The sequence below is a fragment of the Salvelinus alpinus genome, chromosome 32 (assembly GCF_045679555.1).
Source record: "Salvelinus alpinus chromosome 32, SLU_Salpinus.1, whole genome shotgun sequence".
Taxonomy (NCBI): domain Eukaryota; kingdom Metazoa; phylum Chordata; class Actinopteri; order Salmoniformes; family Salmonidae; genus Salvelinus; species Salvelinus alpinus.
The window spans coordinates 28,992,458-29,009,771 of record NC_092117.1 but is presented as its reverse complement, the minus strand read 5'-3'; the positions used below and the strand labels follow the sequence as shown (position 1 = coordinate 29,009,771).

General features: G+C 44.1%; 1 protein-coding gene across 1 annotated transcript in view; it reads right to left on the bottom strand.

Moving 5' to 3' along the window:
• LOC139562569 (AN1-type zinc finger protein 4-like) overlaps positions 1–17,314 on the bottom strand; it is a 71,026-nt gene that overhangs the window by 16,633 nt on the left and 37,079 nt on the right. The window contains exon 9 of the mRNA XM_071380343.1: positions 2,011–2,128. Within this exon, the coding sequence (XP_071236444.1) occupies positions 2,011–2,128 (118 nt within the window). The remainder of the gene's footprint in view (positions 1–2,010; positions 2,129–17,314) is intronic.

The following is a 17,314-nucleotide window of genomic DNA, read 5'->3' as shown; positions in this document are numbered from 1 at the left end:
CATCGTGACGTGTCATGTCGTAACGTACAGCAACTATTTCTGTCTTACAATCTCTCTCCACCAGGTGTAGCACTTCTCTCATCGTTTAAAAACAAGAAATGGACAGTGACGGGGGATACCTAGTCATTTTTTGCGTCATCAGTGCATGCGATCATCATTCTCAAAGCCGCTGTTTACTTCTAAGATCACTTTTGCACCTCCCTAAAAACCCGATTCAAATTCGACACAAACCTTCAAATAGGTATGTAATGACACATTATATAAATTCTTTAGTGATTTATTTACATTTTAGAGGCGATAAGGTGATAAGTTGGACAGATCGAGTGAAAAAAAGCAATTTTCCCTCCTTCTCACTATTACGCATTAGTTTCGCTTCCCCACCCGCCATTTTTAAAAAGACCCGACGGGGCTCATTGCCTGCTTGAGTTATGCAGAAACGGGCAGCATTTAGGTCATGTAATTGATAATGTTGGAAAGGGGAGAAATTGTGCTTTACAATGGTATTGACATTACAGTTGACCTGGAAGTATTACGTTTTTGGGGCGCTAAAATAAGGGCAATTGTATGGACCAAGGCGATGTACGAGTTTACGTTAGCCTTCACAATGTGTAGCTTGTTGTTAATGTTGGCCAATCAAAGTGGCAAAGAGGATGTTCACTAATGCAATGCAATACATTTGTGAAATAAAAAGTTTGCAATTAGGAGGAGTAGGATACAATGAGCAACGAACAGGTAGGCTGTTGTTTTATATGAATGGGGTTGAGAGAAAGCGCAGCATGTGCGACTCAATTAGCCTGGCTAGCTTGGCTGGCTAGCTATAGCTTCTCTAGGTTACTCCAGTCAAGACAGGCACTATTATATGGGATGGTAAATAACATTGTGGCTGCTACTAGTTAGCAAGTCTTGGCTGTAGCCGAATTGCGAGGGTGTCTCTCCCCGCTACACACACCACCCCATATAACATCCGGAGCCAGCTGCAGCAATAGCGCACCAGCCTCTCTCCCTCACGCAGCAATGCTCAGGTTAGAAAGTACTTAAAAAAATATAAAAAAACGTGTTTTGAATATCCAAATATCTGATGAATGATACTATACAATGTGCAATTATTTCAAACCCCCAGCCCTAGTAAATACGACTAATAATACGTCAAACTTTAATTCCTGGCATACATAGTAGTAGGAGAAATACCCAGACAATTGTTTTATGAAGTGGTTTGTGTGAGAAGTACAGGCAGGATGTGTGATAACCCGTGTGGTGTTTCACCTCAAGTTACCCTACAAGTACATTACACTGTGTTAATGCAAGCTTTTTGGGACATGCTTACTAAATACAGATTCTATATTATTGCTAATAGCATACCTAATAATATGGACCATGCATTGGCTATATGCATGGTCCAATATGTTAAAGTTGCACTATAAAGAAATCGCTCCGCCATTACCTGGTTGCTAAAACTATAATAGTTTATGTGACAAAATAAGCTAGTATAGTGTAGAGAATCATTGTACCATCATTAACAAACATATAGTTGTTTCAGCTGGTTTGTCAAAACCGAAAGTAAAAGATGCAAAAACAAAAAAACTTACCAGGAAGCATAGAAATAGGAAGCATAGAAATAGCAACATAGAACAGATCTACCGCTTCGTAGACTTGCTTAAAAGTAGAATGATAGATCTATAACTCACTTTTTATGTGAATTTGGTCGGGTCGCCCAACAAGTTACATATTGACACTAAAATAATTTATGGGGCTAATTTCTAGACGTGGAAATCCTATTTTAGATTGTGTCAGCATCATTTCATTTTTATTCATTTGGGAGTATAACGTCCTTTTAAAAGTCACCAGAACTGAGTTTCTCAATCCAAGTACATACGACTAATGAAACTAACTCCTGGCATACCTAGGAGTAGGACAGACACACACAAAACAGACTAGATTGAAATACAATGATTAATGAGGGAGAGAGAGGCAGGTAGGGAGGGAGAATGATAGAAGAATTGAGAGGTGTACCTGCACTCGTAGCTGGTGGCCAGACCAGTCTTCTTGCCACAGAGGAAGCAGTGTTTAGATTTCTTCTTCTTCTTGGCCAGCGGAAGCTTGACTGAAGGCAGGTGATATGCAGGGGGGCCTGGAGGGAGGAGACCAGAATAAAAAGATAGTTATGTTCTTAAGCCAAGATCACTGCGGTGATATTAACATCAAATATGTCACTCTTAAATGATGTTTAGTTTCCTAACTATTACCAAGGTAACACGTAAAAGAAGAGGCTCTCTCAACTGAATGTCCTCCCTTGGGTCCAGTGAGGGAATTGTGATCACAATCTTACACTCCTCGCAGCAGATAGAAATTATTCCCATGTTAAGTTTACGAGGGCCTTCCGAGTGGCGCAGCGGTCTAAGGCACTGCATCGCAGTGCCACTAGAGATTCTGGGTGTACGGTGTTTCCTCTGACACATAGGTGCGGCTGGCTTCCGGGTTAAGTGGGCATCGTGTCAAGAAGCAGTGCAGCTTGGTTGGGTTTCGGAGGACGCACAGCTCTCGACCTTCGCCTCTCCCGAGTCCGTACGGGAGTTGCAGCGATGAGACAAGACTAACTACCAATTGGATACCACTAAATTAGGGAGAAAAAGGGGTAAAAAAATATATACATACACACACAGTTGAAGTAAGAAGTTACCATACACCTTAGCCAAATACATTTAAACTCAGGATTTCCACAATTCCTGACATTTAATCCTAGTAAAAATTCCCTGTCTTTGGTCAGTTAGGATCACCACTTCATTTTAAGGATGTGAAATGTCAAGATGGGTCAGAAGTTTACATACACTCAATTAGTATTTGGTAGCATTGCCTTTAAATTGTTTAACTTGGGTCAAACATTTTGGGTAGCCTTCCACAAGCTTCCCACAATAAGTTGGGTGAATTTTGGCCCATTCCTCCTGACAGAGCTGGTGTATCTGAGTCAGGTTTGTAGGCCTCCTGTTCTATAGGATTGAGATCAGGGCTTTATGATGGCCACTCCAATAACTTGACTTTGTTGTCCTTAAGTCATTTTGCCACAACTTTGGAAGTATGCTTGGGGTCATTGTCCATTTGGAAGACCCATTTGCGACCAAGCTTTAACTTCCTGACTGATGTCTTGAGATGTTGCTTCAATATATCCACATAATTTCCCCCCTCATGATGCCATCTATTTTGTGAAGTGCACCAGTCCCTCCTGCAGCAAAGCACCCCCACAACATGCTGCTGCCACCCCCGTGCTTCACGGTTGGGATGGTGTTCTTCGGCTTACAAGCCTCCCCCTTTTTCCTCCAGACATAACGATGGTCATTATGGCCAAACAGTTCTATTTTTGTTTTATCAGACCAGAGGAAAAAATACGATCTTCGTCCCCATGTGCATTTGCAAACCGTAGTCTGGCTTTTTCATGGCGGTTTTGGAGCAGTGGCTTCTTCCTTGCTCAGGTGGCCTTTCAGGTTATGTCGATATAGGACTCATTTCACTGTGAATATAGATTATTTTGTACCTGTTTCCTCCAGCATCTTCACAGGGTCCTTTGCTGTTGTTCTCGGATTGATTTGCACTTTTCGCACCAAAGTACGTTCATCTCTAGGAGACAGAACACATCTCCTTCCTGAGCGGTATGATGGCTGTGTGGTCCCATGCTGTATATACTTGCGTACTATTGGTTGTACAGATGAACGTGGTACCTTCAGGCATTTGGAAATTGCTCCCAAGGATGAACCAGACTTGTGGAGGTCTACAATCTTTTTTCTGAGGTCTTGGCTGATTTCTTTTGATTTTCCCATGATGTCAAGCGAAGAGGCACTGAGTTTGAAGGTAGGCCTTGAAATACATCCACAGGTACACCTCCAATTGACTCAAATTATGTCAATTAGCCTATCAGAAGCTTCTAAAGCCATGACATCATTTTCGGGAATTTTCTAAGCTTTTTAAAGGCACAGTCAATTTAGTGTATGTAAACGTTTGACTCACTGGAATTGTGAAACAGTGAATTATAAGTGAAACAAATCTGTAAACAATTGTTGGGAAAATTACTTGTGTCATGCACAAGTAGATGTCCAAACCGACTTGCCAAAACTATAGTTTGTTAACAAGACATTTGTGGAGTGGTTGAAAAACGAGTTTTAATGATTCCAACCTAAGTGTATGTAAACTTGTAAGTCGCTCTGGATAAGAGCGTCTGCTAAATGACTTAAATGTTAAATGTAAATGTAAACTTCCGACTTCAACTGTACACAAACAAGTGTGCAGTTAAAATAGGCAAAGAACACATACACACATTTATTTTCACAGGGCCGTGGGATGAGACAGAGATACAGCTTAAACCCTACCCTCTTCAACATATATATCAACAAATTGGAGGGCACTAGAAAAGTCTGCAGCACCCGGCCTCACCCTACTAGAATCTGAAGTCAAATGTCTACTGTTTGCTGATGATCTGGTGCTTCGGTCACCAACCAAGGAGGGCCTACAGCAGCACCTAGATCTTCTGCACAGATTCTGCCAGATCTGGACCCTGACAGTAAATCTCAGTAAGACCAAAATAATGGTGTTCCGAAAAAGGTCCAGTCGACATGAACACAAATACAAATTCCATCTAGACATCGTTACCCTAGAGCACTCAAACTATACATACCTTGGCCTAAACATCAACGCCACAGGTAACTTCCACAAAGCTGTGAACAATCTGAGAGACAAGGCAAGAAGGGCATTCTATGCCATCAAAAGGAACATAAAATTCAACATACCAATTAGGATCTGGCTAAAAATACTTCAATCAGTCATAGAACCCATTGCCCTTTATGGTTGTGAGGTCTGGGGTCCGCTCACCAACCAAGATTTCACAAAATGGGACAAACACCAAATTGAGACTTTGCATGCATGCAGAATTCTGCAAAAATATCCTCCGTGCACAACGTAGAACACCAAATAATGCATACAGAGCAGAATTCGGCCGATACCCACTTATTATCAAAATCCAGAAAAGAGCCGTTAAATTCTATAACCACCTAAAAGGAAGCGATTTCCAAACCTTCCATAACAAAGCCATCACCTACAGAGAGATGAACCTGGAGAAAAGTCCCCTAAGCAAGCTGGTCCTGGGGCTCTGTTTACAAACAGACCCAACAGAGCCCCAGGACAGCAACACAATTAGACCCAACCAAATCATGAGAAAACAAAAAGATAGTTACTTGACACATTGGAAAGAATAAATAAAAAAAACAGAGCAAACTAGAATGCTATTTGGCCCTAAACAGAGAGTACACAGTGGCAGAATACCTGACCACTGTGACTGACCCAAACTTAAGGAAAGCTTTGACTATGTACAGACTCAGTGAGCACAGCCTTGCTATTGAGAAAGGCTGCCGTAGGCAGACATGGCTCTCAAGAGAAGACAGGATATGTGCACACTGCCCACAAAATGAGGTGGAAACTGAGCTGCACTTCCTAACCTCCTGCCAAATGTATGACCATATTAGAGACACATATTTCCCTCAGATTACACAGATCCACAAAGAATTCGAAAACAAACCCAATTTTGATAAACTCCCATATCTACTGGGTGAAATACCACAGTGTGCCATCACAGCAGCAAGATTTGTGACCTGTTGCCACAAGAAAAGGGCAACCATTGAAGAAAAAACACCATTGTAAATACAACCCATATTAATGCTTATTTATTTTCCCTTGTGTACTTTAACCATTTGTACATTGTTACAACACTGTATATATACACATATGATATTTGTAATGTCTTTATTCTTTTGAAACTTCTGTATGTGTAATGTTTACTGTTAATATACAAAAGTGAAATAAACAATAAAAATGATCTACCTCACTTGCTTTGGAAATGTTAACACGTTTCCCATGCCAAGAAAGCCCCTTGAATTGAATTGAGAGGGCCAGCGAGCGAGCGCGAGAGGGCCAGCGAGCGAGCGCGAGAGGGCCAGCGAGCGAGCGCGAGAGGGCCAGCGAGCGAGCGCGAGAGGGCCAGAAACAAAATCCCAAAGCCGACTAAATTGCTATCTGACCCTAAACAGAGAATATGAATTGGCTGATTATCTTTACTCTGTCAGAGATACGAAGAAGAGACAGATCCTTACCAAGTACAGACTGAGTGACCACCGATTGGCAATAGAAACCGGCAGACATAAAAAGACATGGCTACCCAAAGAGGAGTGTGTATGTGGTCACTGCACGACAGGTGAGGTAGAGACAGAGATGCACTTTCTCCTTTACTGTGATAAATATTCCTCACAAAGAGATTCATTGAATCTGAATAATAACATCTGCATAGTAAGCAGTAACTTACTTATTATTACTATTATTATTGATGTTTATCATTCCAAATAGTAGTGGTATAGGTGGTAATGGTAATGATAGCAGTTTAGTGACGGTGGTGGTAGTAGTAATGATAATGGTGAAGATGACCGTTATTTAGTTATAAGTTAGTTATAGCTTCATTTTCCATATTTAGATTTTTATATTTATTACATTTCTACTATTGACTGTTACCATTTTATTGTTATTATTTTTGTATTATTAATTACTACCATTTTATTTTATTATTTGTTATCGTTTTTAATCTTATTACAATGTATATTGTATACATTGTTGCTTTGGCAATATTGACACAATGTTTTTCGTGCCAATAAAGCAGCGTGAATTTGAGAGAGAGAGGGCCAGCGAGAGAGAGAGAGAGGGCCACCGAGAGAGAGAGAGAGAGAGGGCCACCGAGAGAGAGAGAGAGAGAGGGCCACCGAGAGAGAGAGAGAGACAGGGCCACCGAGAGAGAGAGAGAGAGAGGGCCACCGAGAGAGAGAGGGCCACCGAGAGAGAGAGAGAGAGAGGGCCACCGAGAGAGAGAGAGGGCCACCGAGAGAGAGAGAGAGAGAGGGCCACCGAGAGAGAGAGAGAGAGGGCCACCGAGAGAGAGAGAGAGAGCCAGCGAGAGAGAGAGAGAGAGAGAGAGAGCCAGAGAGAGAGAGAGAGAGAGAGAGAGAGAGAGAGAGAGAGAGAGAGAGAGAGAGAGAGAGAGAGAGAGAGAGAGAGAGAGAGAGAGAGAGAGAGAGAGAGAGAGAGAGCGAGAGAGAGAGCGAGAGAGAGAGCGAGAGAGAGCCAGCGAGAGAGAGAGAGAGAGAGAGAGAGAGAGAGAGAGAGGGCCACCGAGAGAGAGAGAGAGCCAGCGAGAGAGAGAAAGAGCCAGCGAGAGAGAGAGAGAGAGAGGGCCAGCGAGAGAGAGAGAGAGGGCCAGCGAGAGAGAGAGAGAGAGAGGGCCAGCGAGAGAGAGAGAGAGAGAGGGCCAGCGAGAGAGAGAGAGAGAGAGGGCCAGCGAGAGAGAGAGAGAGAGAGAGCCACCGAGAGAGAGAGAGAGAGAGGGCCACCGAGAGAGAGAGAGAGAGAGAGAGCCAGAGAGAGAGAGGGGGCCACCGAGAGAGAGAGAGAGAGAGAGGGGGCCACCGAGAGAGAGAGAGAGAGAGAGGGGGCCACCGAGAGAGAGAGAGAGAGGGGGCCACCGAGAGAGAGAGAGAGAGAGAGCCACCGAGAGAGAGAGAGAGAGAACCGAGAGAGAGAGAGAGAGAGAGAGAGAGAGAGAGAGAGAGAGAGAGAGGGGGCCACCGAGAGAGAGAGAGAGAGAGAAAGAGAGGGGGCCACCGAGAGAGAGAGAGGGGGCCACCGAGAGAGAGAGAGAGAGAGAGGGGGCCACCGAGAGAGAGAGAGGGGGCCACCGAGAGAGAGAGAGGGGGCCACCGAGAGAGAGAGAGGGGGCCACCGAGAGAGAGAGAGAGGGGGCCACCGAGAGAGAGAGAGAGGGGGCCACCGAGAGAGAGAGAGAGGGGGCCACCGAGAGAGAGAGAGAGGGGGCCACCGAGAGAGAGAGAGAGGGGGCCACCGAGAGAGAGAGAGGGGGCCACCGAGAGAGAGAGAGGGGGCCACCGAGAGAGAGAGAGGGGGCCACCGAGAGAGAGAGAGGGGGCCACCGAGAGAGAGAGAGGGGGCCACCGAGAGAGAGGGAGAGAGAGAGAGGGGGCCACCGAGAGAGAGAGCCAGCGAGAGAGAGAGAGCCAGCGAGAGAGAGCCAGCGAGAGAGAGCCAGCGAGAGAGAGCCAGCGAGAGAGAGAGCCAGCGAGAGAGAGAGCCAGCGAGAGAGAGAGCCAGCGAGAGAGAGAGCCAGCGAGAGAGAGAGCCAGCGAGAGAGAGAGCCAGCGAGAGAGAGAGCCAGCGAGAGAGAGAGCCAGCGAGAGAGAGAGCCAGCGAGAGAGAGCCAGCGAGAGAGAGGGCCAGCGAGAGAGCGAGAGAGCGAGAGAGAGGGCCACCGAGAGAGAGAGAGAGAGGGCCACCGAGAGAGAGAGAGAGGGCCACCGAGAGAGAGAGAGAGAGAGGGCCACCGAGAGAGAGAGAGAGGGCCACCGAGAGAGAGAGAGAGGGCCACCGAGAGAGAGAGAGAGCCAGCGAGAGAGAGAGAGAGGGCCAGCGAGAGAGAGAGAGAGAGAGAGAGGGCCAGCGAGAGAGAGAGAGAGAGAGGGCCACCGAGAGAGAGAGAGAGAGACAGGGCCACCGAGAGAGAGAGAGAGAGAGAGAGAGAGAGAGAGAGAGAGAGAGAGAGGGCCACCGAGAGAGAGAGGGCCACCGAGAGAGAGAGAGAGAGAGAGAGAGAGAGAGGGCCCGAGAGAGAGAGAGAGAGAGAGAGAGAGGGCCACCGAGAGAGAGAGAGAGAGAGAGGGGGCCACCGAGAGAGAGAGAGAGAGAGGGGGCCACCGAGAGAGAGAGAGAGAGGGGGCCACCGAGAGAGAGAGAGACAGACCGAGATATAGGGGTGAAGCCCAGGCGTAACAGGACCGATATAAACAGAGGTTAGTGTGACACAGCAGACAGGAGAATCTCCCAACCAGGCAGGCAATGGGCCATGAGATTGGATGTTGTCCTCCTCACTAATCTGCTCTGATATACTATTACAGTATGTACTATAATGTTTCTGCTGCAGTCATTTAGCTGTGGCGCTGTGCCACGCTCCCCCCAAAAAATGGAACATGAAAAAAGATTTGTTGAGGCGCACTTTGAAGATGCTAGAACAGTCCACATTTACTTTCCCTCTGCAAACAAAACGAGTAATGACTAGAAAACCATCCTATTACGGAGTTGTCTGGTTTATCTATTTACCTAGTCGGCTTGGTGTTGTGCCTTCTATTTTAGATAAATATTTCTCTCAAGGTGCGAGTGCCATAGAGAGGGAAACATGCATTCTGATAAGAATTGTTGTGCATTGACTGCTTAATGCAATGGTGTGGAAACAGCAGTTTTAATGACCTTTGTTAAATAAATAAAAAAGAGGTGGATCTCAGCTTTCCATTCCTTTTTTATTTGTCAACTCTTAAAAACAGAATGTGAACTGCCCCATTTTAGATCCAGACTGTTTAGCAGAGGCATGGTTAAGCACGATACTGCTCTGCAATTCGCCATGAGCGCACAGGGGAGAGTGGGGTTCAATGTAACACGGGTCAATTATAGGGTAACTTGGGGTAAAAACGCCACCCTCTCTCTAAATAATTTTTGGGGAGTGACTTAAATAGTTAGACAGATTACATTTGTTGTTGCACAAGAGTAGCGGCAACCAGGGAAAGTGTTCGGGGATTTTTTTAATGAAGTGGTTTGTGTGAAGTCTTATTAGTTTACTCCGATGGAGGGACCGGTGTTTTTTTTTTTTTACCGTTATTTTACCAGGTAAGTTGACTGAGAACACGTTCTCATTTGCAGCAACGACCTGGGGAATAGTTACAGGGGAGAGGAGGGGGATGAATGAGCCAATTATAAACTGGGGATTATTAGGTGACCAAGATGGTTTGAGGGCCAGATTGGGAATTTAGCCAGGACACCGGGGTTAACACCCCTACTCTTACGATAAGTGCCATGGGATCTTTAATGACCTCAGAGAGTCAGGACACCCGTTTAACGTCCCATCCGAAAGACGGCACCCTACACAGGGCAGTGTCCCCAATCACTGCCCTGGGGAATTGGGATATTTTTTAGACCAGAGGAAAGAGTGCCTCCTACTGGCCCTCCAACACCACTTCCAGCAGCATCTGGTCTCCCATCCAGGGACTGACCAGGACCGACCCTGCTTAGCTTCAGAAGCAAGCCAACAGTGGTATGCAGGGTGGTATGCTGCTGGTTTGTGTGAAGTCTTATTAGTTTACTCCGATGGAGGGAGCGGTGGTTTGTGTGAAGTCTTATTAGTTTACTCCGATGGAGGGAGCGATGGTTTGCGGGGAATAATATAGGAAGGTATATTCCAAAAAATAAGTGTGTGTGTGTTTATATATTCACCCCAAAAATATATGGGGGATGGGAAATGATGCAGACAATTACATTGATGGAAGCAACAATCTATCCGCAGTATTAAAGCGGATGCACCTCCTAAATAACATTTTAAAAAGAGGTGAAACGCTACACGGGTTAGCACACATCCTGCCTGTACAATAACATGTAGGCTTCTACTCCCAGCTTATACATTCTACACACACAATATTTTTTTTACAGTTGTAATATTTTGTCTGTTTTTAGTCCTTCCTCTATTTCTGATGTCCATACAGTTTGACTTCTGCTATTGTAACTGCTATTTCACAACATTTCTGAACCTATATACATTTTACAAACCCTGTATGTTTTACATTGGTTCTTGTTATTAGTGCTTCCTTCAGCTCCATTCAACCCCTCCCATCTATCTCTTCAACACCATCCATTTTGGATTTCTATTTGCCATATATTTTCTAACTGTGCTGTGATGCTTCACAACAGTACTGAACCTTTCTATTCTCATAGTTTATATACATTTTTGCTAAAATAATAATTATATTATTGATTGACTATGGCTTTTCAAATCACCCAGTATTGCTATATGCGGCGTTAGCTCCAGGTAAATGTTGCAATTCTTCAGCCATTCCTGGACCTGTGACCAAAAACAAGCTACATATGGACAATACAAAAATAAATAATGGCACAGCTGTCCATTTTTTGTCCTTAAATGAAACTGGCATGTATTTTTATTTATCACAATTTTCTTTAACCTTTTTTGGTCTTTAATGCAGGGCCGACAGACAAGTTCCTTACTTTTTCCCCTTCCACTTGCCTCTTCCATCTTCCATCTTTGTGGTAATGCTGCAAGTAGTTGGTTGTAATTTTGGTTAGAGCATACGTTTCCATATGTCTGCGTTACCTGCATGTTGTACAATTTACAAAGATTAAACCTTTTTTAAACATAAATTAGTATATTCGAGTTCAACCACAATATTTGCTGTATTATTTGTTCTCTGTCTTTTCAGGTGGATTAAACTGAAATTGCAACCAACTTTCTATGGCTTGTTAAAAAATAACTATATTGGAGATGATTTAGTTTTCAAATACCTGAAAGTGAACAGTTGTAATCTGAAAAGGGAAAAAGGCCATTCTTGAACATGGGGTTTCACCTCAACTTACTCTACAGGTACATTATATTCACTGTGTTAATGCAAGTTTTTTGGGACATGCTTACTAAATACAGATACTATAGGCAACCCCATGATTCAGACTATTTATTTATAGCCACCATGCTGCAAGCATTACAAGCATTTCGCTACACCCACAATAACATCTGCTTAAATATGTGTATGCAGCCAATCAAATTTGATTTGCATCAGTTGGGCTACATGTGATAAGGCTTATTGCTAATAGCATACATAATAATATGGACCATGCATTAGCTATATGCATGGTCCAATATGTTAAAGTTGCACTATGAAGAAATCGCTCCGCCATTACCTGGTTGCTAAAACTATAATAGTTTGTGACAAAATAAGCTAGTATAGTGTAGAGAATCATTGTACCATCATTAACAAACATATAGTTGTTTCAGCTGGTTTGTCAAAACCGAAAGTAAAAGATGTAAAAACAAAACTTACCAGGAAGCATAGAAATAGCAACATAGAACAGATCTACCACTTTGTAGACTTGCTTAAAAGTAGAATGATAGATCTATAACTCACTTTTTATGTGAATTTGGTCGGGTCGCAAGTTACACATTGCCACTTTAAAATAATTTTTGGGGATAATTTCTAGAGGTGGAAATTATATTCTAAATGGTGTCAGCATCCTTTTAAAATTCACCAAAACTGAGCTTCTCAGTATTTCTACATAAAATTGCTCTGGGGTAGACCCCAAAACAAGGGGAGAGGGACCCCTCTTTGAACCGCACCTAGATTACCGTTTCCCCCCACTGCTACACATTTTTCAAGAGGAAACACGGGTACGTTCTCAAAGGCTAGCCACACTAAGATGAGCTATTTGAAGAGAATCAGTTTGAGCAAAGTGAGACATAGAATCGCTCATCTTGATTACATAATGAGTAGTTATTTCGGATGCAAGGTCATTTGCAGATTAGTGATCTGTGCAGGCCGACTGCAATGTAGCCGATCTCAAAGATGTACTGCAAGCCTGTCCTTGGCTCATTGCATGGTGTGTATGGGTCATTGTGTGTGCACAAACGTGTGTGTGAACATGAGAATTATCTCATTTACATAAGTTCACACACCCCTGAGTTAATACTTTGTAGAAGCACCTTTGGCGGCGATTACAGCTTTGATTCTTCTTAGGTATGTCTGTATCAGCTTTGATTCTTCTTAGGTATGTCTGTATCAGCTTTGCACATCTGGATTTGGGGATTTTCTCCCATTCTTCCTTACAGATTTTCTCAAGCTCTGTTAAGTACATTTTTTAATTTCACCTTTATTTAACCAGGTAGGCAAGTTGAGAACAAGTTCTCATTTGCAACTGCGACCTGGCCAAGATAAAGCAAAGCAGTTCGACACAAACAACACAGAGTTACACATGGAATAAACAAACATACAATCAATAATACAGTAGGAAAATCTATATACAGCATGTGCAAATGAGGTAGGATAAGAGAGGTAAGGCAATAAATAGGCCATGATGGCAAAGTAATTACAATATAGCAATTAAACACTGGAATGGTAGAATGTGCAAGTTGAGATACTGGGGTGCAAAGAAGCAAGATAAATAAATAAATAAATACAGTATGAGGATGAGGTAGATTGGATGGACTATTTACAGATGAGCCATGTACAGGTGCAGTGATCTGCTCTGACAGCTGGTGCTTAAAGCTAGTGAGGGAGGTAAGAGACTCCAGCTTCAGAGAATTTTGCTGTTCGTTCCAGTCATTGGCAGCAGAGAACTGGAAGGAGAGGCGGCCAAAGAAAGAATTGGCTTTGGGGGTGACCAGTGAGATATACCTGCTGGAGCGCGTGCTACGGGTGGGTGCTGCTATGGTGACCAGTGAGCTGAGATAAGGCGGGGCTTTACCTAGCAGAGACTTGTAGATGACCTGGAGCCAGTGGGTTTGGCGAAGAGTATGAAGCGAGGGCCAGCCAACGAGAGCATACAGGTCGCAGTGGTAGGTAGTATATGGGGCTTTGGTGCCAAAACAGATGGCACTGTGATAGACTGCATCCAATTTGTTGAGTAGAGTGTTGGAGGCTATTTTGTAAATGACATCGCCAAAGTCGAGGATCGGTAGGGTGGTCAGTTTTACGAGGGTATGTTTGGCAGCATGAGTGAAGGATGCTTTGTTGCGAAATAGGAAGACGATTCTAGATTTAATTTTGGATTGGAGATGTTTAATGTGAGTCTGGAAGGAGAGTTTACAGTCTAACCAGACACCTAGGTATTTGTAGTTGTCCACATATTCTTAGTCAGAACCGTCCAGAGTAGTGATGCTGGACGGGCAGGCAGGTGCGGGCAGCGATCGGTTGAAGAGTATGCATTTAGTTTTACTTGCATTTAAGAGCAGTTGGAGGCGATGGAAGAAGAGTTGTATGGCATTGAAGCTCATCTGGAGGTTAGTTAACACAGTGTCCAAAGAAGGGCCAGAGGTATACAGAATGGTGTCGCCTGCGTAGAGGTGGATCAGAGAATCGCCAGCAACGAGAGCAACATCATTGATGTATACAGAGAAGAGAGTCGGCCCGAGAATTGAACCCTGTTGCACCCCCATAGAGACTGCCAGAGGTCAGAACAACAGGCCCTCCGATTTGACATACTGAACTCTATCTGAGAAGTAGGTGAACCAAGCGAGGCAATCATTTGAGAAACCAAGGCTGTTGAGTCTGCCAATAAGAATGTTGTGATTGACAGATTCGAAAGCCTTGGCCAGGTCGATGAATACGGCTGCACAGTAATGTCTCTTATCGATGGTGGTTATGATATTGTTTAGGACCTTGAGCGTGGGCGAGGTGCACCCATGACCAAGTTAAATGGGGAGCGGTGGTGAACAGCAATCTTCAAATCTTTCCACAAATGTTTAAGTCTGGGCTTTGGCTGGGCCACTCAAGGACTTTCACATTCTTGTTCTGAAGCCATTCCAGCGTTGCTTTGGCTGTATGCTTGAAGTCATTGTCCTGTTGGAACGTAAATCGTCACCCCAGTCTGAAGTCATTTGCACTCTGAAGCAGGTTCTCATCAAGGATTTGCCTCCATTCATTGTTCCCTCTATCCTTACCTGTCTCCCAGTCCCTGAAAAGCATCCCCATAGCATGATGCTGCCACCACCATGCTTTACGGTAGGGATGACGTTAACCAGGCACAACTCACCACCTGTCTTTCTCCAGACATAGCACTTTGCATTCAGGATAAAGAGTTACATTTTAGTCTCATCAAGGCACAGAATCTTTCACAGTCTTTCACATGCCTTTTTGCAAACTCCAGGTGTACTGTTTTGTGCCTTTTTCTCAGGAGTGGCTTCCGTCTGGCCACTCTCCCATAAAGTCCAGATTGGTGATAGGCTGTCTTTCTGGCAGGTTCTTCAAACTTTCCCAATGATGGAGACCACTGTGCTCTTGGAAATTGTTTTAAACCCTTCCCCAGATACAGCATATGCCTCATCACAATTCTCTCTCTGAGATCTATGGACAGTTCTTTGGACTTCATGGTATAGTTTCTGCTCTGACATGCACTGTCAACAGTGGAACCTTATATAGGACAGGTGTGTCTTTCTAAATCATGCACAAACAATGGAATTGGCCACAGTTGGAATCCAAATCCAGTTGTAGAGACATCTCATGGATGATCATGATCATGCGCGCAATTTGGAGGGTCATAGCAAGGGGTCTGAAAACGTATGTACTGTAAATGCAATATTTCAGTATTTCATTTTCACTAAATTTGCAAACATTTCTAAAAACATGTTTTCACGTTGTCATTATGGGTTACTGTGTAGATGGGTGAGTGTAAAATAATATTGAATCCAATTTGAATTCAGGATGTAACACGACGACGTGCAACTAGCAGCCCGTCCACCTTTTGAAGGCTCTCGGATCTATATTTTATATAGAATATATTTTAGCAACTCAGTCGGGGTCTCAATTTACTGTTTCCAATTAGTACACAAGGTGCAACTTCATAATTAGATTTTGCGTCAGCAGTCAGTCACTGATAGTCAATTATTTAGATTTTTTTTGTTTATCTTTAATTAGGCAAGTCAGTTAAGAACTAATTCTTATTTACAGTGACAGCCTACCGGAGAACAGTGGGTTAACTGCCTTGTCCAGAGGCAGAACGACAGATTTTTGACCTTTTCAGCTCAGGGATTCGATCCAGCAACCTTTCAGTTACTGGCCAAACGCTCTAACCACTAGGCTACCTGCTGCCCCAGTTAGCCCATGTCAACTAAAAATGTTTAGATTGCCAAGTTAGTCAGTCTCACTCAGATATTAAAACAGGCAAACATTTCTCTCCGCCCCATGTCAAAATGTGTAGAATTGCAGCAAATTTACGTTAAAATTGCAACACTTACTCTACACCCCATGGCAAAATGTATATAATTGCATGAAAATGTACTTGCTGTATGTGTGTGTTCTCACTGACACTAATCCTAGGTCAGTGAGCTGCTTTGTGTGTACATGCTTATACATGTGTGTGGTGTGTCTGTCCATGCGCCAATGTATCTGTCTGTATGCATGCGCCCTCAGTTTGCGACTACCCCTGGGTCGGTCAGAGAGCTGTTCTCTGTCTCTCTGACACTGTGTGTGTGTGTGTGTGTGTGTGTGTGTGTGTGTGTGTGTGTGTGTGTCTGCGGCAGTGGGTTGATTGTGGCCACCCACCCTGCCTCACCAGGCCAGAGACACAAAGACAACAGTCTGCAGGACAGCATTATACTGCATACTACAGACCCTGTGCTGGGCTACTAGGATACACATGTTGCTTTCACAAAGACTTGGGCTGAAAACATACCAGCAACCAGCAGATTTTTCATCTCAATAAAGAGGGTATACATAGTGTCGCCCGACTGGGTGATTCTCAAGACATTTGGAATTTCCCTTCCAGATATCTTCCACCACATTTCCTCTTGGATTCAATGAGATTATGATCTGAGAAGATCTCATTCTGTCTTATTACAGGACAAATATATATTTCTATTAAGGGATCTCCATCCCCGTTTCTGGAGAGCTAGCCCCCGCTGCAGATTTTCACTCCAACACCAGTTGTAACTAACCTGATTCAGTTTATCAACATGCAAATTATTAGAATTAGGTGCACTAGATTAGAGTTGGAGCTAGAACCTACATAACGGTAGATCTACAGGAACAGGGTTGGAGGTTAAACCTACAGAATGGTAGCTCTCCAGGAACAGGGTTGGAGGTTAAACCTACAGAATGGTAGCTCTCCAGGAACAGGGTTGGAGGTTAAACCTACAGAACGGTAGCTCTCCAGGAACAGGGTTGGAGGTTAAACCTACAGAATGGTAGCTCTCCAGGAACAGGGTTGGAGGTTAAACCTACAGAATGGTAGCTCTCCAGGAACAGGGTTGGAGGTTAAACCTACAGAACGGTAGCTCTCCAGGAACAGGGTTGGAGGTTAAACCTACAGAATGGTAGCTCTACAGGAACAGGGTTGGAGGTTAAACCTACAGAATGGTAGCTCTCCAGGAACAGGGTTGGAGGTTAAACCTACAGAATGGTAGCTCTCCAGGAACAGGGTTGGAGGTTAAACCTACAGAATGGTAGCTCTCCAGGAACAGGGTTGGAGGTTAAACCTACAGAATGGTAGTTCTACAGGAACAGGGTTGGAGGTTAAACCTACAGAATGGTAGCTCTCCAGGAACAGGGTTGGAGGGAAAACCTACAGAACGGTACAGTGGTTTGTCCTTTAAAAGTTTCAGCGTACTGCAGCACAGCTTGCGTGGTGCAGCAGAATTCTATGGCACGTTAATTAAGTGCCAACCACTGGTACCATTAATGCTAGT